The sequence below is a fragment of the Falco punctatus genome (assembly GCF_963210335.1).
Source record: "Falco punctatus genome assembly, chromosome: 3".
Lineage (NCBI taxonomy): Eukaryota > Metazoa > Chordata > Aves > Falconiformes > Falconidae > Falco > Falco punctatus.
The window spans coordinates 25974834-26001847 of record NC_137582.1 but is presented as its reverse complement, the minus strand read 5'-3'; the positions used below and the strand labels follow the sequence as shown (position 1 = coordinate 26001847).

The following is a 27014-nucleotide window of genomic DNA, read 5'->3' as shown; positions in this document are numbered from 1 at the left end:
CACCCTCCACATTATCCCACACTGTCCCATCTGCAACAAGTGCATCAAGAGAGAAAATATAGTAGCAGGGTGAGGTAAAGGTGAGTAGAGGGTAAGGTAAAACGTAGCCTTCTACCAGGTCATACAGCTGGTAGTTGAACCAAACCATTAGAAAGTAAACCATAGTTTCTAGGCAGTTTCTCAAAGCGCTGAGCACCTGAGTGTTGGAAGCTTAAGTCACAAGTGAATGTAGCTGTTTGGCACAGTCCTTGGATTTCTCTCCATTTGGGCACAGAATGCATTTTTTGGGGAAAAAATGTGGTCATGCTCATACCATGCTTGGCCAAAGAAAGCAAAATAACAACTACTAGTGCTTTGTGCTGTGCATCAACAGTAAGAGTATCTCCCCTCTGACTGTGTTTTAAAATTATTTTAGCTCAATCTTGTAGATTTTGCAAGTAGGAATTTTGTAGCTTATTAGAGGACTCTGACACAGTTGTAAGACATTTGCAAGCAGATCTTGGGTGCTGCTGCTGCTGTCTTTTGGTAAAGTATCTATCTGTTTAGTAACTCACACATGAGTAGACCATTATACTTGATGATAGCTTGTTTCCAAATTCGTTTTTTGTTGGGTTTCTTTTTTTTTTTCAAAATGAAATATTGATACTGGGTTACAGGCTTTTCTCGGTAACACTCTCTTCTGTAGGCCACTTAATCTCTCAGTTGTAAGTTCTTCCATTCCTGATAATAACTTTGCATGACAGTAAAACATTATTTTGGATTACAAAAAAAGTTAAAATATGATCTCTCTTCTTAAAATCCCTGAATTCTGAAGATTCAATTTAATTTTTGGAAACCAAAGAATCACTTATGTCTGCACGTGGAGGAGCAGTGCTGTGAAACTCCTGTGCCAGCTATTTGTATTAGGAGTGTGAAGCAGCATCTGCGGAGTCAGGGCATGGGCAGGCTCCGCTCCCTGCCTGCCAGCAAGCTTGGCAGTGCAGCTGTGCCAGCACAGAGGGGTATTTGCGGTGATAAATCTGAAGCTGATGTAGGATATATTCTCTGCCCTTTCAGGGTCACAGTTTGCTTTTCAGGCCAGTCTACAGCCACTATAATGTACCCAGGATGTTTGACAAAATCTGTTAGCTGTCCTTCAGTTCTTTCTTTTTTCTACATTTGTTTTCCTTTGTGGAACACAACTTCAGAGCCCTTAGTGCTTACACATTTGAGAATTCCTGACAGTCCAGTTGGAATCTTTTCCATACAGGGTCCTGACTTTAATACTGCATACCCTTTATGTTTACGACTCCTCTTTAAATAAAAGTACAACAGCACAAGTGGTGAGATTTCTAATTTTTTGGTAAGTCATCTGAGATGGAGAAGCCACGCTAACTTCCGTTCACTTCAGGGGATAAAAACAGGGAGAGAAATGATGGCAAAGTAAAGCTTTTCTTCCTTTGTGCTTCAAGATCTGCAGCAACTGAGGTGTCTCATATCCCTCTGAGTCCCCAGACCTGTTCTTCTGAGCTTCCTCAGTCTATAGAGGTCACCCCCTTCACACCACAAACGACCCAAGGAAAGAACTTATGGAAGACTTCTCCTGGTTCCAAAGCAAGGGGATCAGGGCAGTGTCATGGCAAGTCCTAACATCAGAATGGCTGGGCAGGATGAGGTAAAAGTAATGTTGTGCTCACATCCAGCTTAGTGTCCTATTTCCCACCCTGGCCAGTGGCAGGTGGTAAATATGGCAGGACAAGTATGGAAAGATGTTTTGCTGATATTTCCTCTGAGCTTTAGGAGGTCTGTGGCATAGGGACTTCCAGAAACCAGAGTTTGTATCTGCATTCTTGTGCTTAATGCATCTTGCTGGACTTCGTATGATTTTTTCTGATTACTTTCTGAACCATTTATAGTTTTGGCATACACATCCTGTGGTAATGAATTCAGTGATTCAGTTATGTTGTGTAACAAAATGCTTCCTTTCCTTTAAATCATCTTAGTAATTCTATTAGGTGCCCCTACTTCTCTTTACAATGAGAAACGGTGAATAGTTTTCCTCTGATTTGTTTTCTACTTACCTACATTGTGGAGGTTTTTTTCTACTTTCCTAGAGAGAAGCAGCTTGACACCTTTGTTGCTCTTCTCAGTGCATTTTCTGGGTCCATTGCATCTTTTTTTCAGACAGGGTGACCAGCAATATAATCTATATTCATGGGTAGAATTTAAAGAGCAGTAACTATATTTTTCTAATAATTCATATTTATTTTGCCTTTCAGATGTCTGGTGACTGACATTTTCATGTTATCTCTTTACTGGATGGTAATAGCTCATTTAAAGCTCATCACTGTGTGTATGTATAAACATAGTTATACACTCAGAGGAAAACTTGTCTTTACTCTGGGTTTATCAACAGTGAATTTTACCTGCCATTTTGTTTATGATACTCATTATGAAAAAAAAAAAATTTTTTTCAGTAGATTTGACTTTTCCACATAATTTTGTATCATCAGGAAACTCCATCACATTCTTGTTCTTTCCTCTTAGCCTAATAAACCAGTAAGTTGAAAAGCATGAATCTCTGTTGGGCTGCACTGATAATCTTTCCTCCTGTGTTGTGAAATCTGACCTCTTGCTTACTGTACTTTAAAGGATATTAAATGACAAGTCCTCTAACCCCTCCAACAGCTTCATTTCCTTGGTTGGGGACTTTGTAAAAAGCTTTCTGAAAATACAAGTACACTGCTATCAACTGATGATTCCTTCCCACATGCTTATTGACATCTTGAAAGAAAAGCTATAGATTAACAAACCAAGACTTAAACCTTTTGTTGATACATTGGTATTTAACTTATCCAGATGTCTTCTAATTCTGTTATTACAATTTAATTTCTTCATGAAGTCTTGATAACACCAGAGGTCCTTTACTACCACAGAGTCCGTAAAAGCTTTCTGTGCAAAAAAAGGAAAGTTACTGGGGACCTAAAACAAGTCTAAAATATTAAAGTGTTTTGGTGTTTTGTTTTGTTTTTTTTTCTTGTGGAAGTGATTTCAGGCTTTTAATAAAGATGGTATTTAATTACAGCAATTAAGAATCTGTCATCACTAGTGAACTTCAAAATGAACAGCTGTAATTTTGGTGCTTGAAGAGACAGATGAGAAAGACCACTACAGTGTATTTAAATTTAAGATGAAATGAGTCTTTATAATCAACTAGTATTATGGTGGCTTACTAATAAAAATTGAGCAATTGCATTTAATGCAGAGTGAGACTTACTTATACAAACCTGGTTTCCTAGAACAGCATCAGCATCTCAGCACTTAACATCACTACCTTACTTCTGCAACAGTGCATCATGCACTCAGCCCAGCTGATTAGCTGAACTAATCATTCAGACTTCTGGAACAAAAATGAGACAGTTGCACTACACTACAGTTAGGGTACCATGCTACTAGAAAGCACACCTTTCTTCAGTAACCTTGAGCTATGCAGCTATGCCATACCCAATGCAGGACTTCAATATGAGATTTGCAGGAACTTGAGAGGCCAGTTCGATCATGATACAAGTATCTGATTTTTTTCCCTTTGTATTTAAAAGAAAACAGATCAAGGCTAGGCAAAAGGTTTTTATCTCTTCTATTCTTAGCATCACCCTTCCATTCACTGAGGCTTGTTGATCTTACTAAGGCTCATGGCTAAACCAGTAGGCTCTAGATATTTCCAACCTGGAACGAGTATAATTCATTAACATTAGGACTTATAGTCGGGAGAAATAAGCTTTTGACTTCTGCAAAACACAGCAACATGTTTCCTAGATGAGAAGCATGTCACCAGTGCTTCATGCTTAACCACTCAGGCAAATCACCAATTCTGAGTCTTGATCCTGCGGCACTGGAGTACAAAACCTTGACAGATAACCTTTAATCATGTATCATAATTGTGTTTCTTTGGGATTTTGTACATGATATATGTACACAATATTTCATCCTCAGATGAAATACGAGGAAGACAGTGAGATATGCTGTTAAGTATTCTAAATGAAGGCTACAGAAGAGCCCATCTAAACAAATAGAAGGAAATTAATCAGAGGCAAACTGGACATGTAAAGCTGTGTATGTGCATAGGTTCTTAATGGTGTATACAGCATTGCAGCTAAATGCGGCTGAAGAAGAGAGACAACATACTGCAAATATTTTCTGGGGAAAACTGGCAGTAATTGAAGTCAAGGTACTAAAATGTGTGAGAGAGAGAGATGCGAGAGTTAAGCTGCTAAATCTGTGGGGGGGGACGACCTAATGTGTATAGGATACAGTTTCTTCATTCAGAGATAATACAGTAATGGACAGCTTTCAAATGATTTAGCTAGTTGGAAACAATGTATTTGATTTTTGAGGATAAATTGTAGTAATTATCACCGAAAGGACAGAGTGAGTAACCATCCACAGGTTTTTTACATGATGTTATGGGAGCAAATGACTCAAGCATATGCTTGTGATGTGGTGCCAGTGGGGGAGGGAAGGAGAGAGAGACCAGATGTTCCTTAAGAAGCAAGATTTAACAAGAAAGAAAAAGCAGGACTTCCTCCCAATAAGATCAACATACTCCTTCTTGGTTTTAATTCAAAAGAAAATTTCAGGAATGTCCTACACAGATTTAGATGGCTCAGGAAAAGGTATGTACAAAAGGCTTTCATACACTTACTTTACTTAAGGAATAGCAACCACAAAAACAGGTAGCAAAGAATGGAACAGAATTCCTGTTCTTTAATCCTTAATCCTAGAATGCACTGCCTAAGTAGGAGCAAGTAAAATAGAAAATCAGTAATTCTGCTTGAGTAAAATCACAAGCAGCAGCAATGTTGCTATTACCCTTATTCTGGCTCCTGATAAATTCTGATTATATTTTTGACCCATTTATCTCAAAAATATCACTGCACTTCTCATGGTATTCCTGCTTAGAACTGGCATTATGTGGCTGCTCATCAGCTCTCCTTAAGTCTGCTTTTTCCATTAAAAGGATCCTTGTATCTATAGATATCTTCATGTCTAAAGGTTGCAACTAAAACTCATAGCCCAGAACTAAAAGCCATGCCGTTTTATGAATTGGAAACTAATCTGGTGCCAACTGAATATAACATGTGACTGTTGGTTATGTCTGCAAACAGACAGGACCTGTTCATTATATAGTCACTTCAGTGATTATTAATGTGATGAGCTTTTGCCCCCAAGACAGGACTATGGCTTTCTAAAGTATGTGAATCTTGCTATAAATCGGAGGAATACAGCTGGTCATGAGGTGGCAAGATATTGATCACAAAGCAGATATTTTTTGTGTTAGTGACCTGAATCAATGCTTTGATTTGAAATCTCAGTTGTGTTATGATTGCTTGGTCTTCAGAAATGATGTACCACAGAACTGAACTTTTAATAACTCTGGCCTACCAGAGGTACATTCTATTTTATTACAAACCAATCTGGCAATGTGAAAAGGTCTATTGTGAATTGGAATCTGGTTCTATTGTTTCTGAGGAAGTATTAGGAACCTCCTTTCAGATACAGTACATCAACATGATAAGCATTTAATGAGTGTTAAGGAAAGAATAGTAACAGTTATGCTGCAAAAAGGAAAGAAAAAAAAGATTAAGCCAAGACTGTCTGCCCAGGATTCAAATACCTGATGGATTTTCTGATAACTTTTTGTAAGCCATTATTTATCATTTGCATAATTTATGCCTCTGTGGAGGATGGGATTAGCTAGTAAATACTACTAATCTATTATACTGTCTGTTTTCTACATTTAGTTTCTAAACACACGATGAAAGAACAGAAAACCAATGAGATGATTACATGAAGACGGAGACGTCTCTGTCTACTGAAAATTAACTTTGTTCAGCTAGTGTTATACCTAGTGAGCATCCTCAAACTGCACCCATGTTTGCATATGCATGCACATGCATGCGTACCCTTCAGGGTCCAAATAAATTTTTATAAAATTCCCTGAACAGAAAAGAATACTCTGTTTATAATAAGCCACTATTGACCAAATAAATATGAACTGAAGACCTGGAGGTCATTTCATGTTTATTTGATAAGGCAGTCTATATATAGAGCTGTGTAATTGCAGTTGAAACTAAAGTCCTGTCATAAACATGGAAAAGTCCCAGTACAATACGCATTTGTCCTCAAGGCCATATTTGAAAACTTCCGTGTTGATATCTTTGTTACTCTAACAAATGTTGACATGATATGTTATTGTAGAATGGACCATTTCAACATCTAAGCATAAATATTATATTCTAGGAAAATAAGAAAAATACAGGTTTATTTTTAGAACATATATTTTTGTAATGCTAATGCTGTCACTGCTTTTTGAAAAAAACTTGTAGCATAAACGAGAGTTTGGTAGTGACTATGGGATACAGTTTTTCAGAGAAGATGGTTAGCTGCAGTCAACAAAGGTTTTCACTTACCTGATTCTCTGAAAAATTCGGACCATATGCAGCTGAAATTTTGGCATGCTTTTGCAATCTGATCAAATTACTTTTCAGGATGAGGTTAAATGTATTTTATAGAGTAAAATACACTCCTTCACTTTACGCTCCTTCTATTGAGTTTCATATACCTAGTATGCATTTTATAACTAAAGTCCTATGTATGGCAGTACAGGACAGTTGTGAATCAATTAACTTTTTTTTTTTTTTTTTTTCTGGTTTTGCAATACCCTAGATTTGATTGTACTTTTTATTTGTATGGTGTTTCTATCTTTACTATCTAATATAAATTATAGTATGAAGATTCTTGAAATCTGCCTAGAAGAGCAAAAATTGCTTTCTCTTCAAAGGTGAAAAGGATTTGGTGGGTCATCCTAGAGTATACACAGTCTGACTTGGATTAGGTTACTTACCAACCTAACAAACAAAAATGTAACATTTATGTAACTACAGTCTGTATTGGAACAGAAAAACCACAACAGGTCAGATGTTGCAGTGGCATCTGACAGAAATTACTTGTCTTCTTGAAACATTTTATATTTGATAAAGCAAAACCTAAATACAATGAATGTTATGGAACTTACATATTACAAAATTACATCTAAGGAGCAGTACTTAGGTTCACATGTTTTGATGCTTAAATGCATTGTAGAGGGAGGCTAAGATGCTCAAGGTCCAAATGTTCTCCTCAGCCTGGAGAGACCTAATGTCTAGTTGTGGTACCTTTATTTTATACAGCTTGTACAAAAGGAGATGAAAGATTTATTGAGCCTGACTTGAAATACTAATAAAGTAGAAGTTTGTTTCAGTCTTCTACTGAGACAGCAACTCCCCTAAAAGAGACGCTGTAATGGTTTTCTGTCTTTGTTGGTGTTATTTCAGGAACAATCAGATACTAAACATAACCTATACTTGAAGTATCACAGTCCAGAACCAAGGACTGCCAAAGTCCGTCGTTGCTTACGTTTATTCTGTCTTGTCCCTTCAATGTGACATTTTCCACTGAACAGTGAAGAGCATCAATAGTCAAGGTGGCAACTGGCCCCCATTTCGTTCTGATCTTACAGGGAGCTGGTTAGTAAAAACATAATTATATGCCTACCTGCTGAAGTCTGAAATTCCAGGTTTACCACTTCTGAGGCTAGTATGCAGATGATAGCTTCCTTCTTGTCAACTGTCTAATCTGAAAAGAGTTTGTGGTATTGTGAAAACTATATGGACAGACACACCTAACCCACAGTTCTCTGCAAAGAATCTGTTTTAAACACACATTTTACTAAGTGTCACCTGCTGGTTATTTTCAACTTCTCCCAAATTTACAGTGGCACTAAATTGTCCTTTGGAACTATTTGGACCTTCTTAATCACAAAAATAGATCTGTGCAACCATTATTAGTTCTAGAACTGTGTACTTCCATACTTCATCATTCAAATTAGTGAGCTCATAGGGAAGTATGCCTGAGAATGTGGGAGTTCTGCATGCCTCAGCTCTAGTCTCTCCTTTAGGGACTGCATGTGCATTCTGTATTGTATTTAATTTTTACTGAAACAGCGTTGGAAACAGACTGCAGTCTGTTTTTCTGTGTCTTAAGAGTTTAGATTTTTCAATAGAAAAAATCCTGAATTATTTTACCTTACTAAAAATAGGTTTCATTAAAAATTAAGAGAGAGGCTAGGCTTTTATGCATGTTCTAATTCAAATCCCTATTTTAGACACTTATTATAGGTTTTGCAACCATATAAATGGTAGGGTCTTGACCAGACATGGTAATTTAGAATACATAACAAAGGCATACAGCATCCTCATAGCATCACATGAGAGTCGGTGCCTCCAGGAGTAAGGAAGCTTAAATGAGGCATTTGATTCAAGCTTTAAAAATTACATGCTTGTGTATAGGTTGCGTATATATAAATGAACACTGACTGATTGCCAAATGACTGACATCAAGATTTTCACCTCAGAAAGTATGTACAAACCTTGTTTCTCACAAAATAAAGTAATTTTGTGTTAATGCCTGGTGTACTTTTGCCTGCAGCTTGGTAGCAGTGGAAATTTGGCCAGATGAACTGCAAGGGGCCTATCTCCTGTACACCAGGCATGTGAGCTGTCCAAGAGCTAAGGAAGCTTGCACGGCATCTGCTGGCATTTTGCTTGGACTAGTTGCATCAATTTGCATTTATTTGCACAAGCAACAAATCCATCCCCCAAAAAATGACAGGTCACTACCAGTTGCTGGAGTGCTGTGGCAGTTGCTACCATTTGCTGTGTTTTTATCTTTTTTTTTTTTTTTTTTTTTTCTCCTTTGAAATACTTGTATATATAATTCTGTGTTCAGACCTTGGAAATATTCTTTGCTCATTGTGTCCTTTTCGATTTGACTAAAACTGATCCCTATTTTTAGTTCCCTACGCCACCAGTTCTTTTAGGATGCAGCTCAAGCAGCTTTGTGTGTGCTCTGGTTTGGGACTTTGGGATCTAGCTACAAGACCAGGTTCTGCCTTTATTGACAGCAACGGATTAGCATAATGTGTTATTAAGTGTTGCATCATAAAGGCCTACAGACATTTCTGTAGCTACTATAGGTATTTTTGAGAGTAATAGTGATACGAAGGCATCTCTCCTTGTGCCACAGTTTCACGATCACTTTGAGCTGACATACACGGGCACTGAAGACCGAGAGGCTGGCTTGAAACTTCCTCCCTCCCTTTCCTCTCTGCCAGCCGTTTCGGCTCTTCCACTGTTTTGCAACTTGTGCTTCCACAAGTGTTTACACACAACGCAACCAGTTCTGGAGATCTAACTGGGGATAATATTAACTCCACAAAAAAACAAATACATTTAGTTAGTTTTGACTAAACTAAAAGATACTTTTAAATGGATCAGCAATACTGCACAGTTCATTCACTTGCCAAATGAATGCTCGTGCTCATACTGGTAGCACAGCAACCAGCAGAAGCAATTAAGAGCAGGCAGGACCAGCTCCTTCTTTTGAAAGGCCAGTTTTAAGTGACTGAGTTACAGAGATATGCTTCCTGCGCTGATACCACAGGCCAGAAAATAAACCCAGGAGAGTTTCTTGTTGCACATTCATAGATCAAATACAAACTTATTAGCCGACCTCAGCGAAATACTGGTTGTTTCTAGACATTGAGGACATAGAGGCAGTATGATCAAGTTTCTGTAAAGATGTTCAAGATCAGTAGAAGTGTAAAAAATACTGATCAAGAAAAACTGTAGAACATATTTATCTTGGTTTAGTTTTATGACAAAAGGGACACACATTGCTTCTGTACGTAGTGTTTATGTTACTCCTACCAATCAAAAAGCTAAGGAATGCTGCAAAGCTTTTCAGATGGGAATGTGGGCTATAGGCTAAACCAGGGGTCCTCAAACTTTTTAACCAGGGGGCCGGCGTGCGGATGCAGTGGCAGGCAGTCGTCTGCGGCTGCTTGGTTTCCCCCCCCAACCCCCGGCGGGGGGGGCTGGGAGGGTTCTGTAAATACCGGGGGCCGGATTGAGGACCCTGAGGGGCTGTTTGAGGACCCCTGGGCTATACTCTTAAATCCCAGTGTATTAGATTTTGTAAAAGACACAGATTTAAGCCAGGTCAGGTTTTGGACTAGAGATTGTTGTCAAAAATCTTGCTATCATAGGTATGGCACAACTAAGTTGAAACAGCATCTTAAAGCTCCTAATAGTATTACCGGTTGTTTGTGTTGAAGGTGCCGACTGAAGTAGTATAGTTTTGACTATATTCTTCACCATGTATTTCCTCAATGCCTTGAAATTTTGTCAGTGGTCAGTGAGTGTGACATATCTTAAAGAGTACTGTTACCTTTTTATGAGCACAGATACCTAAATCTTGTTTTCATAGTTAGAACAGTTCAGTTGAAGAATTTGTTCTTAGTAACAGCATTGCTAAATGGCTAAATGGATGCCTTTGAGTATGGGACATGATTTTCAGTACTGTGAAAATCACATTGCAATAATAGTTGATCATTTTATGATCATTTTATGATTTATAGGCTTCATTTAGCGTATTTGTGAACAAAGCAGATGAAAGCAGCTAAAATGTAATAAATTCATAGTTATAAAAATATTTACCTTGAATACTTCATCAAAATATTGGCTGAATCTGTAATTCTATCACTGCAATATAATAATAAATGCTGCATAATATGGGTTTGGAAGAGAAAAAAACCCAACTATTTACAACCACCGAGGAAAAACATGCCATCAGTACAATAACTGATGATGGTGGCTAGAATTCCGGTGGATAAACCAGCTCGAAGTTTCAAAAGTGCCGAGCACCACAGCTGTAAAATCGTGCCTGATGCAAAGACATAGGTTAATTTTGCCTTAAAATAGAATCAACAGGGCAAAAGACCAACCATAACTTCTTCACAGCAGAAACATTGTAATGAAATGAAAACTAATTACAGTGTTTAGGGCAAGACAGATCTGGCAGGCAGAACAGTTTATAAACTAAACATGTAGTGGCACTTAAACAATGCAGTGACTCTGCAGTTTCTGAGTTGTTCGGTAGTCCTGGAACAGACAGATTACACATCCGTTTCTACTGGTGGGTTTTGGGGAGGGGGAAGGAGAGCTGATTTTGCTGAAATTTTTTTTTAATGTTTCAGTGAGGAGGTTTTATTTGGAAAAAAAGGCTTGAACATCATTATCTCCTGAGCAGAGACTGATTTAAGTAGTAGAAAGGTTGATTTGAGTGTACCGTTTACATCAAGTAACCCTCAGAAATCAGCACTCCAAAATGCTGACGTTAAACTCTGATTTAATTGAGCAGCTGCTACAAGTGAATAGGAGTTGAGATAGCTCAGCGCTTTGTTCCTCTGTTCTGCATGTACACAATAGATTTGGCTCAACAAGAGCATTTTTTATTAAACAATGCTTTCATTTGCAGCTAGATGCAGCATATAATTGTATCATACTCTGATTACAATGTAAGCACATTAGCTTACAGTTCTGCGTTCTTAAGGTCTATGGCACAGGTAGCAGATACGATGATATGGCTGTTCTTCCAGCCTCAACACGTGCTGAACGCACATCATAAGGCAGATCTTAATCGTGAGGTTCAATGCCTTAGATATTTCTCATTCTGTTAAAATGCTGGATCATGTTCTAACTGGTTTTATTTCTTCAAAGTTCCAAGAATTGTGAGGACAAAGAATGCGAGCGGTACAGATGAACACCACAAATCAAACCTCCTTTTCATGAAGAAACATTTCCATTTCCTAGTTAAATTTTGCTGGAAGACGAAAGTGACGTAGTAAGTTCAAAGGTTGAGTCAGGTATCAGCATCACGAAGGCTCAGAGGAGGACAGGGGACGTGCCAGGTTGGCACAGCAAGGGCGGTGGTGTCCCAGATGGCAGGGAAGTCTGAGAGAGCGAGTGAGCAAAAGCAGAACAGCAAAACCACAGTGCCACAGCTGGTCTTGTTTTACAGTTACGGTGGTAAAACATCTTCATAGCCACGACTGTGAGAAGATTTAAGAGATTGCTTTGACTCTTGATCTAAGTGATTCTTAGTAAAGGGAAGCCAAGACACGAAAGCTGGAAGTTTGCAGAAAGCTTCGCAGCACATGGTTGCAAACCTACGAGCTTTCACAAAACCCCAAACTTCATAAAGACGCACAGGTGGCCATGAGCCTGCCCGAGACTAAAAGGACGCCATGTCCCAAGCGTCCCGGCTACGGAGGCGGGAAGGAGACCCAGGCGCCCGCCGCTCCCGCTGGTTTCACCCTGCAGGGCCCGCAGCCCCCACAGCCGCCTGCGGCCGCGGGCAGGCCGCCTTGTGGCAGCGGGAGCAGCCTGGGAGCCCGCCGCCCCCTGCGCGTCCTGCGGCAGAACAAGGAGCCGCCGAAGGATGCGGGGCGCTGAGGCCGCTGCGGGAGGGCCGTGCAAGGGCTTGAGGAGGCGCTGCCCCTCCGCCGGAGGGCCCCGCGCCCGCACCGCGCCGGCCCCGCCGCCTGCCCCGGCCCCGCGGCCGTCACGGCCCGCTCCCCGCACGGCCCCCGGGTGGCGCCCGTCCGCGCCCAGCGCCGGCGGCGGCGCCGCGGCGCCTTTAAATGGAGGCGGGGCCGAGCCCCGAAGTTTGCACAAGTTGCGGAGCGGGGCCGGCGGCACTGTGGAGTTGTGTGTCCCGCGCCGCCATGGCCCCCCCCGGCCGCTAGCAGCCCCCCGCCATGGACTACCTCACCAACTTCACCGGCAAGGGCGGCCGCCTCCTGCGCGGCACTGCCAGCCGCCTCTGGGGGGCCGTGCCCGGCGGCCTCCGCCAGGTCCGCTTCCAGGACGGCCGGAGCCGCGGGGCACCGGGCCCCGCCGAGCCGGCGCCAGGTACTGGCGGGGAAGGGGCCGAGGGAGTGGCGGCACTGGGGGCAGCGGCGGGGCAGGGGCCTTCCCGGGCATCGGGTTCGGCTTCTCGCCCGCTCTGAGCCTTCCTGGCGGGGAGCGAACCGCGGGGGAAGCGGGAGCAGAAGCGGGAGGGGGTCCCCTCCCCAGCGGAGATCGGCCCGCCGTGCCCGGCCGTGGCAGGGAGACCCGCGGCGGGCTGCTCTCCTCCGCTGCCGGGGCGGCCCCGAGCGGAGGCCGAGCGAGGAGGCGGCGGTGGGCGAGGGGGAGGCCGGTGCGTGGGCCACGGCCTGCCCCGCCGCGCTGCCGGGCGCCCGCCCTGCTGCCGAGCCTGCGGGAGCGGAGCTGCGCCCCGGCGGGGTTGCACCGGAGGACGGGTCTCATAACAAAAAACCAACCTTCGCTCTTGCCGCACGTCTTCCTGATTTCAGTGACAGTGCCACTACACTTGCTCTCATCACGCCCCACCCCCCTTCCCTGGTACTTTTACTGACCAGGGTGAGGGAGAGCAACAGGAGCACAAGGCCCTTGGTTCGAGGGCTCCCTTGTGTGCGGGGTGGTTCCTGCGCTCCTGGCGAACGGGCACTAGTGCTTTGGCAGTAGGTTTGGTGATGGTAAGGGCAGAAGCAGTACGTCTGCCTTGCAGTGGTCAGACAGCTCAGTCAGGGGCCAGGGAGTGACTCAGTCCTGTGCCTGGGGGCCGGCGTGCTGCTGTTGTCACCCCCTTTCTTGATAATGCCCTTCGGCTCTAAGTATGGCTATTGTAACTTACTCACCTGGAGTGAGCACGCAGATTGGCAAGAAATACCATGAAAACTGGAGGGATGGACAGCAAATGTATGCAGGCTGTGTGTGCTGAAGAGGGCTGGGCAATAAGGACTCTAGGGAGGTAAAGCTCTTGACTGGAGGTTTAAAAACAAACCGTGACACAACAGGTAAAAGCAGCATGGTCTAAGGACTGCTTGGAAAGAAGAAGACATATATATGGACTAACATTTGTGAAAATGCTTTATAAAAGTTTGAAGAGCAGTATACAATGAATGGTAAATCTCCCTCCCACCCCCCCCAATTTCAAGAAGCTCTGTGCTAAGTGGATGATCACGTGTTTTTCATAGTCTGTTGGGTTATGCTGAAATCAGGCTTCCACTGAAAGGTAACACTAAAGACCCATGAAGTTTCTTTGTTACTTCAGGTTATTTTGGAAGGGTAAAATAGTTGTTTTTATGAAGAGAAGTAAAATCTGCTGCTTACTATAGTAGGCAAGGCAATAGAAGTGTCCAGTCTGTCAGATGTAGATGATACTTCCTTGTGTGCCTTGGATCACAATTCCTAGACACAAAGCATAATAGGTCACCAGCTCTATTTACAGCGCCACTTTTTTTCTTCTGTGTCTGTCTCCCTGAAGACAATCAGGGAGAGGAAGAGACAATAGCTTGTTTTTCAGCAGTGAAATGAAGTACCTAAGTATCTTGTGTAAGGCCTTTACAAACTGTTAAAGGCTTGTTAAAAATTATTACTTACGCTGTTCTGCAGAAGCAAAATGGCAGTAAAACTCTTCAGTGTCTTTTAACCAATTACAAGGCCATGTGTTCAGCTATTAGTCTAAAGCATCTCCTGTACCACATGTGATTTCTTTGAGGGAAAAGCTTTCTTGACTGTTCTTCCCATCTTGCTCTGGGACAAAGGATGAACTTAGACTGCATTATAATGTTTTGGGGTTTCCCTAGCTTTGAGCAGGAAGTGTATTTCCTCAGATACTTTCATATTGTAATACTTAAAAGTTGTGTTAATGAAAAGTGACTGCAGTTCTGGAATGTAGTGTGGGTTTCTGTGTGTATGGAGTTTGATGTGCCTTTTTGACAGGACAATGCTTAGGATTTTCTCACCTAGGCAAAGCACAGTGTGCGAGGCAGTTAGACCTTGGCCCTTCCATGCTGTCTTTTCCTTTGCCTGGTTTCTGTCAGTTATGGGCAGAAACAAATTCTTGTGCCTGTAGAATTCTCCTGGCAAGCATTTTTCTGGCATTCACAAACCTCCTGTGCCCTGGTAATGGGTGCTGTGGAAGCTGTAACAATGATAACAATACTTCAGTTGAAATCCAACCTCTGTTTTAATTAGAGATGAGTCCCCTGACATTAACTTAAACTTTAATGGCAAATCCTGACTACTCCAAATGTTCAACTTCTGTGTGGTGTTCTGTATCCAGGCCTACCTGTTACTCTAGAATTTTATCCCTGCTGAAGACTTTCAGAAGGATCTTCTCAGTGTTCATTTCTTTGCATGGTTCAGTTGTGGCTATGCATTAATTCTGAATAGTTCTTCATAAGTACCTTAAAACCATGTTTCCAAATTTCTGAAACAAAACCCAAACTTTTCTGGTTTTAATTATTTTTAATTTGACTTCTATAATAATGCATCTCAATTTTATTCATGTAATATTAGTAAATTTACATTTACTGGTTTTTTACTTGGCTTACTGAGCAGCTGCTCTGTAAGGTTTCCAAGTTCAGGGAGGCAAGTCTGTTCTATTGCTGTACCATAAATCACTGTTCTGAGCCTGTGTACTTCTTTAGGGATATGTAGAACAGTATAGAATATTTCTTAGTGAGGAGGAAGAAGACACTGGGAGACTGGGTAGTGCCATAGGAGGCTCTAAACCTGTTTAACCAGTTTACATTGTGTCAGCAGCCGAGTAAGTGAAATAACTTTAGAAAGGTGTTCTGTCTTTTTAATGATTTTGGTGGAGGATAAAATTACAAGGAGAACCATAAATTCTAGAGAAAGCATCTGGATTTAATAAAGATGCTACCTATAATTTCAGTGTGTAAAGTTTTGTTTTTTTTTTTTTTAAATGTGGATTTGTAAGCCTTTGAAATGTAACTTCTAAAGACAGTCTATTGATAAATTCTAGAAGGAGCTAGTATGTATGTATCTGTTCAAGGCCTGGATTTACCTAGAAACTTTGGCTTGAACAGAATGTAGCTGCCTTGTTTATTGGTATTGTAGGTGTTCCTATGTTGAAGTTGCATGTGTTTTTATTTGCTTTAAGATGCAACTCAAGGCTTAAGGGAATGTGTGATTAAGGATTATCTTTACTGCAGAATTAACTTGAGTGTTCAGTTTAATTTGCATCTCATCTATACAAACATCTTACTTAAATGAGTCAACAGCATGTCTCATAGTTTAGCATGCTGTTTGCTTTGTCTGCTGTGTGAGAGGGAGTGTAGCTAGCAGTGAGGGGTATGGTTATGCTGCCTTTCTGTGATGCTGATGAGGCCATAGCTTGAATATCTTCCTTGGTTTGGTGTACCGCTGTTATAGAAGGCTGCTAAGAAACTGTAGACAGTTCAGCCAGTATGTTTAGAGGCGTGGGATTTATGGCCTGTGAGGAAGGACTGAGGGAGCTGGGCTTTAGTCCTACGAAGAGGAAACACTGGCAGCTTAAAAGCAATCTAGTTGTGACCTTGTATGTAAGAAGAATGTGCTCCTTTAGGTAGTGGTAAGACATGATAAAAGAAGGGGCAACAGACATGAGAGTTAGCTTGGGAGGTTCAAATTGGACAATGGAAAACCTCACAAGAAGAGTGGCCCATCACTGGGACAGGTCACAGTTTTAAGCTGACCTAATTTGATGTTGACAATATTAAAGAGGTTTCTCCCAGGTAACACTCTGATTCTGTGAGGATATTCTTCCATACCTGGACTCTCATGCCTTTTCCCTCCTAGACCTTTTCACCTCATTTCCATCTGTGGTCACTTCATGGAAGGAGAAGATACTGCACAGGCAGTCTTGATTTCCTGCAGTATGTCTCTCATTAAGTACGGAAGTTAAAGAACTGAAAATCAGTCACTCAGGATTCCATGTTCAGAGAGTCCTCGTAATCGGTCTATTGGGAAAATTGTTTTAGCTGCTTCCTATTAAAAGGGTTTTTTTTTCTGTTGTTGCTGGTTTTCTCCCTAAGGCTCAACTTGATTGTTCAGTTCTGAACCATGTGGCCTATGGGTTTATTTACTTTTTTTTCTTATCAGTTTTCGAGTCTTGATTAGCATGATAGCCATACACAGTATATCCAGTAAGCCATGTGGCCGGTCAGTCCTCTGTACTGTGGTGAAGATAGCAGCAGTGTGTTAGAAAGATAAATGTGCAGGGGCAAGTTACATTACATTTGTCAAGCTCTGCTGTAAAAATTAGTATCCTCATTTCTAAAAATCTGTTTTGGAATAAAGCAGACATATGAACGAGATATGTCATTCCCTCACTTCATGTATATTCAGTACTTCACTTCTAAGAAATCATCTTTAACAGGTGTATGATAAAGTATGAGAGAGGCTTCACACTGGGGAGACACAGTTCTGCGAGTTTTCTTGCACACACTGTTCTGGGTGAAGCACATGTGAAATGTACCAGCAGCCTTTACAAAGATGCTAATGCTTAGTTTTCATGTCTGAAAATACTTCAGTTGGTACAGGCATAAGAAGCAAATGTGATCTTGGAATGTATCAGGCTGGTGACTCAGTCATCTTGTGATATGGTAATGTAGGCACAATCTCTTCTTCTGATTTATGTGCTACTAGTATATAGAAATTCTTAAGTATTCCCTCAGTGTATGTGATGTTAAATGATCTTTTAATTCATGTTATGCTTTGCCTAGCCTTTGCTGTTGATTGTGCTTCCCAGTTTCTTTGCTGATATGCAACTGAGCTGTTTCAAAAACTAGTCCGTTTGGAACTCATTAATATACCCCTCAATTCTGCTAGTTTCAATTTCACTCTCCCGTTTAGTGAATTTTTTATATAACTTACAGTTCTTAGCCCATTTTTTACTGTTCAATAGAATTATGATATATCAGATGATCAGACTGAAGTTCAGTTCATATTGGTTTCAGTCATCTGCTTGATTAGTTTATAATCTAAGTAAAGTTTATTCTACTTCGACTGTATTGCATTTCTAATGTGTCATGTTGCATTTTTATCTTAATTATTCTGTTTAATTTCAATTTCTAACACTAAAACAGTTTTGATGATGGTGTTTTATCAAGAACCTGCACGTTCAGGGCTGCCTTTCAACTTGCTACGTGTATGAATAATACCTTTCTGTTCATCAGTAAGCAACACCTCACTGCGTTCGATGTGTGGATCTCCCTCTGGCTTGGCTTGGTGGTGGCCTCATGCACCTGCATTGCCTGCCAGAAAAATGTAGGAGGAATCAGTTACAGATAACTTGAAATGCAAGCAAGACTGTTTAGTCCTGCTTAAAGTAGGGAAGACTGACTTCAGGCTAGATTTCTCAGTGCTTTATCCAGCTGGGCCTTGAAAATGTCTAAGGATGGAAACTGCATAACTGCTCTGGGCGATTAGATCTTTACCTTTTATCCAGTGACAAGCTCTCCTGTTTGTCTATTATGTTTGTTGTCTTTTGTTCTTCTACTATGCTATATATAAAGAGCCTGGCTCTTGTCATCTTGGCACCTGTGACACCTGTGGGGCGGTTGCCTAGAAGGTGCAGGAAAGCTGCTGTTACAGTCCTTCAAAACTATCTCTGCTTCAGGCTGGAGAAGCTCTGTTCTCTTAGCCTCTACTCACAGCCCACTACTATGTTGGTGGCCCTTCCCTGCAATACCTTTCATTTATTGATGTCTTTTTTTACGTTGAAAGGGATTGGGAGGGAGGGGGATGGTGACGCTAAAGCAGGTATTCCAAAAGCAGAATGCCAAGTTAAGGAGAATAGTTCCTTCTCTCTGGTTCTTTCAGTCTGCTGGCTATGCTTCTATTAATACAGCTGAGGATGTTGTTGGCCCATCTTGTTGTACTATGCTGTCTTGTGTTCAGCTTGCTGCCTACTAAGACCCCTAGGTTTTTTTCAGCAGAGCTGCTTCCTGGCCAGTGTTGAAAGGGCTCTTCCTTCCCATGCGGCGGATTGTTGACCTGTTGAATTTCATAAGGTTGCTGTCAGCTTCTTCCTCCAGCCTGTCCAGGTCCCTCTGCATGACAGTCCTGCCCTCAAGTACGTTGACTGGTCCCCTGAGTTCAATGTCATCTGAAAACCTAATGCAACAAACTTGTACATTAAGATGTTTACTGAGGCATTGGGTGTAACTTCACATATGCAGTAGATCTGTTTGCATGTTAGCAGAGCGGTTGTAGTGCACAAGTCTGCTGCATGGTTAGGATAAACTGACTGACATTGAGCCCTTCAAAAACTAAGCAAAGTGTAAATTTTTTAAGATGTGTAAGGATAATTTGATATTGCTGTGTGATGGTCAAACTGCTTGTTTGGTATTGTGTGGACTTGAAGATGTACAGCTAAATGGGCTTAAATATTTGAAAGATGTGGACAATAATTACTGATTGGAAAAGCTGACTTCCTTTCCTGTTCCAGTAGACCAGCCACGATTTTTGCAAGTTTTCATTAATATATACGTGTGCTCTGTGGAGAGGTTGTACAATAGGTGGAGATTGCAGTTGGGTAGGCTTTAATATATTGAATTGTATACATGCATCTTTCAGATGGAACAGGGAAGGAAGCTTACTGTTGTTAACATATGCTGTAGCATAAGCTGAAAATTTGGTGAAGCGTTTGTTTACCCTGAACATGAAATGTTATTTTAGAAGAAAGCCCCAGTGACGCATATACCAGGAGTGTCATGCACGAAGCTGGCTTTGTCTCCTAGCCATTTGGAGAAGTGGTCTGCCTTAAATTTGTTTCTATTTAATTGTTTTTTGTCCTTAAATCATGCATTTAATTATTTCTGCCTATCTGCTGTGCAGCAGACTGGATAGCAGAAACGAGTTTTGTGTTAGGGGAACCACAATGAACTTGAATTAGTGCTGAATCTATGTTGCAGGAAAAAGCTATTTTGATGTGTTTGAAGTGTTGATGCAGCATTAACAAGGTCTTGGTTTTATTGAGGAAAAACTTGAACCAAAGAATCATGTGGAGAACAGTGATAGGGATCAAGAGTTTTGAGAGCATGGCTTACTTGGAAAGAGTGTATTGCAGAATATGTAGCAGTTGCTTCTTAGCCAGAGGAGACTAAAGGGTTCGTTGTTTATGACGCTGCCTTGGTGTGAAAACCTACCATTTTGGCTAGAAAACTGTAAGCTACTATTAGGGCATCTTTGTTTCCGATTCCTAAGACATTGGAAGATAACAGACAATAATACTGCAGTAATTAATTGGCACAAGCATACCTAACTGCAGAAGGAGGAGAGGGGTCAAGGAGGCAGTTGCTTTACTGGGGTGTAGCCCCTGCTGTTAGGAACCCCAAGTCACCAAGCCTTATGGAATATAAGAGTTTTCTACTTCAGTCCTTTTTTTCTTTATGAATAGATTATAAATATGTAATTGTTACTGAGCAGACCTAATCTAATAAAGATGTAATATCTATGCTTCCTCTGTTTTATCAATCAGACAGTTATTACATGTGCTGCTAAATAGCAACGTATTTGAGAATATTTCAAAGAAAGACTACTTTTCTTTCCTTTCTTGTGATTCAGGGTTTTAATAACCTTTCCACATATGTGTTGCATCTTTTTTGTTTTCTTAAGATCCTGTGAGAAATTGTGCCCTAGATGAGCATTTAACAAGGTTGCTGCCTCAGCCTTTTTCTTAAACACATATAAACCTAATGCATAACTTGCAGTTTGGGGGGAGGGAGATAAATAATCTTTTTCTCATATTCTTGATCATAATAAGCTCAGTTAATAGTTGTTTACAACTTTCATTAGTTGTTGACTTGTTCAGCTTGCTTTATCTCAGATGATGCTTGTTTGGTTTATCAATTTATTCCTCTGGCAAAAGTGATCTTAGTAATTCTGTTAACATTTCAATGACTAGAAGATCAGCAGCTGAGAAACATTGCAAGTTATTTGAGATTGAAGCTTATCAGGCAGAAAAATCACAGGGTAAAGGAAAACTTTTTATCTTCAAGCTCTGCATAGAGCAAAATAGATTCTCTTAAGCAGTTCTTTGCATGTATCATTGCACTGTTACTCACAGTACAAATCTTGAGTTCTCTTTACCAGCTCTTAATTGCCAGAAGTCCAAAGGATGTGCTTGAAGCATCAGGAAACTGAAAGTCTACAGTTTAGCTCAGATGGCATACTAGAAAATGAGAAATGTTATTCTTGTTATGTCAGTTTGAATTAGCAATGCCACAGCAATATTTTCAGTCAACCAGAACTCAGTGGCACAGGGCTGTACAGAGGCGATTAGTAGAACTCCCTGTATAAATGTTGGAATTTAACTTCAGTTGTCTTCAAATCTCAGTGGCGTAATGCCACTGACTATTGTATGTTTTAAGGTCAAAGCTGCCTCATTGAAAACTATGTTCCTGAAACATAATACTCAAAAAAACCCCTTTTCCTATCTTGTGTAAGTATGTTGGCATAGCAAGTCCTCCCTCTGGTTATGTTGATGATCATATGTAACCATTCTTACATAAGCTTTCCTATGCACATGTTCAAAATGACACCAGACCAATACTCAGTCTGAACACCACCTTTTCTATCTTTATAGTTCTAGTTTTTAAATACTAGACAGTTGAAACATTTTCTTGTCATTTGTGGATCTGTCAAGTACTACTTCACTTAATTGTTTGAAGCTGTTGCAGAGGCCTGATCCTGTAAAAAGGGAGTTCAGAATTAAAGCGTCAACCCTGATGTTACAAAAGGTGTGGTCTTATTTCTGTCTAAACTAGCATGGCTGGAGACATGATAACCCAGCACTACAGATCCTCTTGTTAAACAAATTACTGTTGACTCTTGAGGCTGTGTGGTTGGTGGTGTCAGGTTTTTCTTATACCTATGGTCTGAGAACATCAGCCTTTGGTAGTCTGGCCAGCTCACTGCTGTCAGATAAGATGATTGTGTACAGCCTCACAAGATGAGCTCGTGTATCAGGAAAAGAAGTAAAACAGAAGGATAAGCCTGAGTTTCATTGATGCTGAGGTCTTTTCAGACTACTGCATCCTATGCTGGCAGTTGTTTCCACTTTCACATGCTTCCTAGAATACTACAAGCACAAGGATGGCTGAAAGATGCATTTACTTCCCTCTCAAAAGTAGCCTGCTTGTTCAGCAAGAGAGAGTTTGAGGCTTTGCAGTATGCCATCAGGGGGGTTGAATTCGTGTCTGTGCTACTCTGACCTATTTTTACAATTTAAGTATCTTCTAGTTTTGTTTCTGAGACAGATGAAATTTTCAGCTCTGTATGGACAGCTCAAGCACTCAGGCTGTGGGCAGAGTTGTGGATTTGGATAGTGGTGCTTGGCCAGCTGGGTAGTCAGTGCACGGGTAGCTCAGCACTGCCTGCCTCCATCTCTTCGTGACTTGGGGGACTTGGGTCACAGCACGTTAGAAACACTTTAGCCCTGTATCCATATAGTGAGGGGGAAATACCACTGACACAGAGAGAAGGAATGAAAGTGGCACTGATGGGGAGAGTAGGGATTACTGTCTTGGGTATGGGAGGGGGTGACATTTAAAAAAAAAAATAAATGGAAAATTGCAGATCATGTTATATCTGTGGGGAATTTGTGCTAGGAGTTCTCCTGGCATCTGCTTTCCTCCAGGGTGCCTCCAACAGAGACTATCCTTTCCTGCCCCTACTCCTTGGCTGCTATTACTTTCCTAAAGTTACCAGAGTATTCTGAAGTCTAAACCAGCAGGGCCTTCTGCCCTGAAGAACAAATAACTTTTCTTTATTTTTGACATAAGGAACAGAAGTAGTTATTTGCGCAAGAATTATTTTACTGTTCAGTTACTTTAGAGGAAGAAGATAAGCTAATCTTGACCTCTTGAGCAGCACCTGTCTGCAAAGTCTTTAGACACTCAAACATGAACTAGTAAGAAGAAAAAGGAAACTTAAATTTGGGTTAGGAACGAAAAAACCTGCAAATGACATTGGGCTATACAAATGGAGTGTGTATATACATTTGTGGTATGGGGCAGCTTTATTTCTCTCTGATGGGGGGAGTGGGGAGTAGAAGAAGATGCTTGTTCTGCAGTAGGGTGCTCCATCTATAGATTATTAAGGCATTTATGGGATCCTGGTTGAGATCAGTCTTCCTTCAGCTGCATCCTTTGACTTCCGGTTAGGAGTATTTGAACCAGACTGCTGTTGAAAGTGATTAGGCTACTGGCAAAGCTTGTGATATGGGCTAAAAAGTTTGTAACAGCTACAGTCAAGCAGCTGTTGCAGTTTTTCAGTGTCTTGCTGAGAATGCACCTGTTGTGTTGCAAGGTCAGGTAGAAACTTCGGTAACAAAATACTTGACCTGGAAAAGGAGAATGTTGGCTACTATTAAGTCTGCACACAAACTTCTAGTGTATTTTATTTGTTACTGAGTTGGCTTACTTTCTCCTAGAGACATTTGTAGCGTCTTTTAAAAAATATTAATATAATCAGAAATAAAGGCTGCTTTAGGTAACTTTTTAAAAACTGCTATTGGTAAATAAGGGAAGAAATATCTTTTAATGTATTGGCTGAAGATAGCAGGATGTAGAATTACAGTGTCTAGATTTTCAGAATTTCTAAAAAGATTTTTAAATTAGGCTTAGTCTTGACTGTCATTTATAGCTATAAAAAACTTGGTATAATTAGTGTCATCTATAGATCAGTTTTTCTTGTAGGTGTGGGAACATTCCCTCTCAGACTTCATTACAATATATAAAAAAAATTAGTCCAATGTTTATTTCCTGATTATACCCCAGAAGACTTCTTATGTTGAATGAGCTAGAAATCACTTTTGCTGTTGTCCTCTGTACCTTGCCCTATATAGCAAATGTAAAATGTTTGCTGAGGTTTTTTGTGGTGGATTTTGTGTGTTCTGTTTTCTTTTTTTTTTTTTTTTTTTTTTGGCACTGCAGAACTTCCTGTGTAGTTTGTGTTGGGTTTTTTTTCCCTTTCATACCTTGATAAGTTTCAGCTATCCATGTGGAAATTTGGGAGGGGGTACATAAAATTCATGCAAGTATTTGCTTAATCTCTTCAAGTGTTGCAGTGGGGATACTAGTTAAAAATAATAATGCACAGAAGTTGCTGTCAATTTATAGCAGGTTTCCTTAATACCTAAGGTGAAGCTTAAATAGACATACAGTACGTTTTCTATTGTCAATCTAGCTATACTATTTTTTTTTTAAATATACTTTGTAAGATTTGTTTCTTCTATTCAGTTTGGTTTGAAATATTTGACTAAATGTATTCAGTTTGTGGTAACAGAAATTTGAATGTATCAAAATGGGAATATAACCAATACTACTATAGCAAGAAAATCTCATCCACATAAGTATTTTGGGCACCTTAGCAGCAGTTGTTTAACTGTTGAAGGTGGAGACCTTGTGACAGAGACCTAATTTAAGAGATTAATCTCAAAAATATGTGTGTATATAAATTGATATGTTAAACCACTTTTCTAGAGATGTAGAATTCAATGCTTACATGATTCAACAGGAAGTACACTGTTGCATTTGTAATAAATGTTAAGTCAATTAGTGTAAAAAAAGTAGGGTATACTTAGGCACAAATTGTTGGTTTGACCTATGAAATGGAGGTCATCAAAGTAGTGTCCCAATAAAAAGAACACTTCTTAACTTGTGTTATTTAGAATCTTTATTGTTTATGTACAGGCTGTATGTGTTTGCTACAGACAGGATAATTGTGATGGTAAACACTAATGCTCTTTGGTTTATAATAAAGCTATAAATACTCTGTACTTACCAAACAGTGACAAAAAATCCCAGCTGATTAGATCAAACATACAGGAACTCTAGATCATCTGCCCTTTAGATGAAAGCAGACTGGATATGATACAAAACCCAATTAAACTCAGTAGTTACAAAGTATTGCTTGCCTGATGGAGTCAATCTCCTATTTAGTCTTCCTTCATTAATAGCTTCCTGGATAGCAGCAGGTACTTAAGCAGTTAGTTGATTCCCAGTTATCGGTGGTTCATATTGGTCAAATTCGTAAAGCATTGCAGACGAATGATGTCCCTATTCTAGCAGCTGGTTGTCTGTTAGACAGAGGCACCAGGAGCAAGCTGTGTAACTGGTGAATTGAATGTCTGCCCACGGGGCAGTAGTCAGCAGCCTGTGACAGTACTGAGAGAGAAGAATGAATTTAACACGCACGTTGCCTCAATTTTTTTCAGACACTGGCCAGAAGAAGACCCCAGACAAGAAAGATGGGCGACGAATGTCTTTTCAAAAGCCTAAAGGGACTATTGAATATTCTGTAAGTTACTGCTTTATTGTTAGAATGTCATTACATAGCAAGTGCAGACTTAAAGTATCATTACAAAATATAAGCAAAACACAAATTTACATTATCTTTAATCTTAGAATTCTGTGTATCTGACAGCTATTTTGACAGGAATTAAATCAGGAATTAGCTAGTAGTACTTCAGTAATGCTGGTTGTTTGGTTTTGTTGGTTTTGTTAAATTTAAGGGTTTTTTCTTAAAGCCCCACAAACTAACAAATCTGACCTGTTCACTTTTGGGCAGCTAGTTAGAAACAGTAAATAATGTTAATTATAATAAAATCATGTGCAAGTTCCCTGCTTTCAGCATTATTAATGAACTGTTGACATCAGGAGAAATAAACAGAATGAAACTGGGGGAGAAGTTTTATCCTGATACTGACCTTCTGGTGTTCTCCTAATTTTCATAGATCTATTACCTTTTAATGTAGAGATCTGTTTCTGCAGCAGTGTCTGAAAATGGAGCCTTTCTCTGCCTGTTCTGTTCTTGAAATGACCCTCAAACTGTGCTGCAGTCAGCTTTTCACATTTGTGGTTACTAAGGGAGACTGAAGTGGGAAGTATCTGTCTTGTGTTATATACTGGAAATATAATTAAGCCTATAAATAATGCTTATAGGGTTGATGTTAAAACAGAAATTCTGTCAGTTATCTTTGAATGCTTTAAGCCAGACATGATAAAATAAAAATGAGAACTTCTTTTTATGAAGTCTTTAATTGACCTCTTGATATTTTCTTATTCCAAAAACAAGAGATATGGGGGAGACTTAATGTTAAATTAAGCCAAGCTGTGATATAGCTTAACTACTGAGAAGGCTGATAGTCATTTGGAGAGATGCAGAGGATGTGTGTGTTGGAATGAGGAGTTCATTAGTGTGGCTTATATTGGGAATTTGAATATAATTCTAGCCTATACTAAAGACTTCCTTGAAGTTGAAATTAAAAAATATAATAATAAATTTCTGCAGCTTAGGTTCCAGCAGCTGAAGAGTGGTAAAGTAAATGTGACTGGTTCTATTACATTAACCCCATTTTGCCTGAAATAATAAGAAAAAATGCTCAATGGGACTGTAAATCTGGGGTTCCCCTTCAGTCAGTAAATCCTTTCACTTGTCTCTTGCCACCATGTGCATGCATTTACCTTTTTATGTAAGATTGCAGGCAGAGCTAAAGCATCAAGCTTTCCTTTATTAAATCAGTATGTTTGTGCCAAGTTGTCATGTACTTTTGCAGGTTTTTGTGCTCCAGTAGGTGGGGGTTTAGTTGCAAAAATAACTTTCTTAATACATACTGAAATATGCATCACTTCCTTGTGAGTCAGAAAGACGATTCACAAGAATCAAAGACTTTTTGTCATTAAACTTAGTCCAACTTATAAAGGAGCCTGTTGCACGTATGGAACATGGTGTATTTCAGCTTCATAAATGCTGTATTCTGTCTGGTCTTGCTGTACAATTAACTCATGAAGCACTGAAGCTCTGAAAACTTGGTGTTACTTTTGATTGTGTTGTACACATATGTTTTGATAAAATACACAGATGCAACCCTTAGGAACTGAAGTTATGTTTGCTATATGTATAAGAGAGGTCTGGCAACTATTGTGATAATTTGCTACCGTTATTATTTAAACTTCATTCCTTGTGGAAAGATGAACTTACTTATGTTGGTTTCTACCTTCATCTTACTACTCAAAGCAGCAACACACATGTATGTATTTATATGTCTGCATGTGTTGCTGCTTTGAGAAGTAGTAGAAGGGCAAAGGCAGAAACCGGACCTTCCCCCACCCAATATTGTTAAAAAGTTAGTGGGTTTTTTTGCCTTTTCTTAATACTAATGTAATGTGTTTGTTTTTCCAGTGTCTATGTGGTTTTAGGAGGGAAGGGCTTATTTGTATTCTTGAAGTTTGT

General features: G+C 40.2%; 1 protein-coding gene and 1 long non-coding RNA gene across 12 annotated transcripts in view; one reads left to right on the top strand and one right to left on the bottom strand.

Annotated features, from left to right (window-relative positions):
* OXR1 (oxidation resistance 1) overlaps window positions 1-27014 on the top strand; it is a 294879-nt gene that overhangs the window by 203166 nt on the left and 64699 nt on the right. For 7 of the 10 annotated variants that reach the window (XM_080381556.1, XM_080381557.1, XM_080381549.1 and 4 more), the window contains one exon: window positions 24997-25079. In XM_080381556.1, coding sequence (XP_080237682.1) covers window positions 24997-25079 — 83 coding nt within the window. Of the gene's footprint in view, window positions 1-9989; window positions 12831-24996; window positions 25080-27014 lie in introns of those variants that run through there. The other 3 variants (XM_080381558.1, XM_080381560.1, XM_080381552.1) reach the window with 3 other exon arrangements.
* Window positions 613-20304, bottom strand: LOC308061517. Of its 2 annotated transcripts, XR_013927258.1 has the most exons (3): window positions 13244-20304; window positions 7573-7653; window positions 613-2931 (listed from the first exon to the last, which is right to left on the bottom strand). It is a non-coding gene; the product is annotated as an uncharacterized lncRNA (long non-coding RNA). The 2 variants fall into 2 exon arrangements; XR_013927257.1 differs by having other exon boundaries at window positions 613-7653.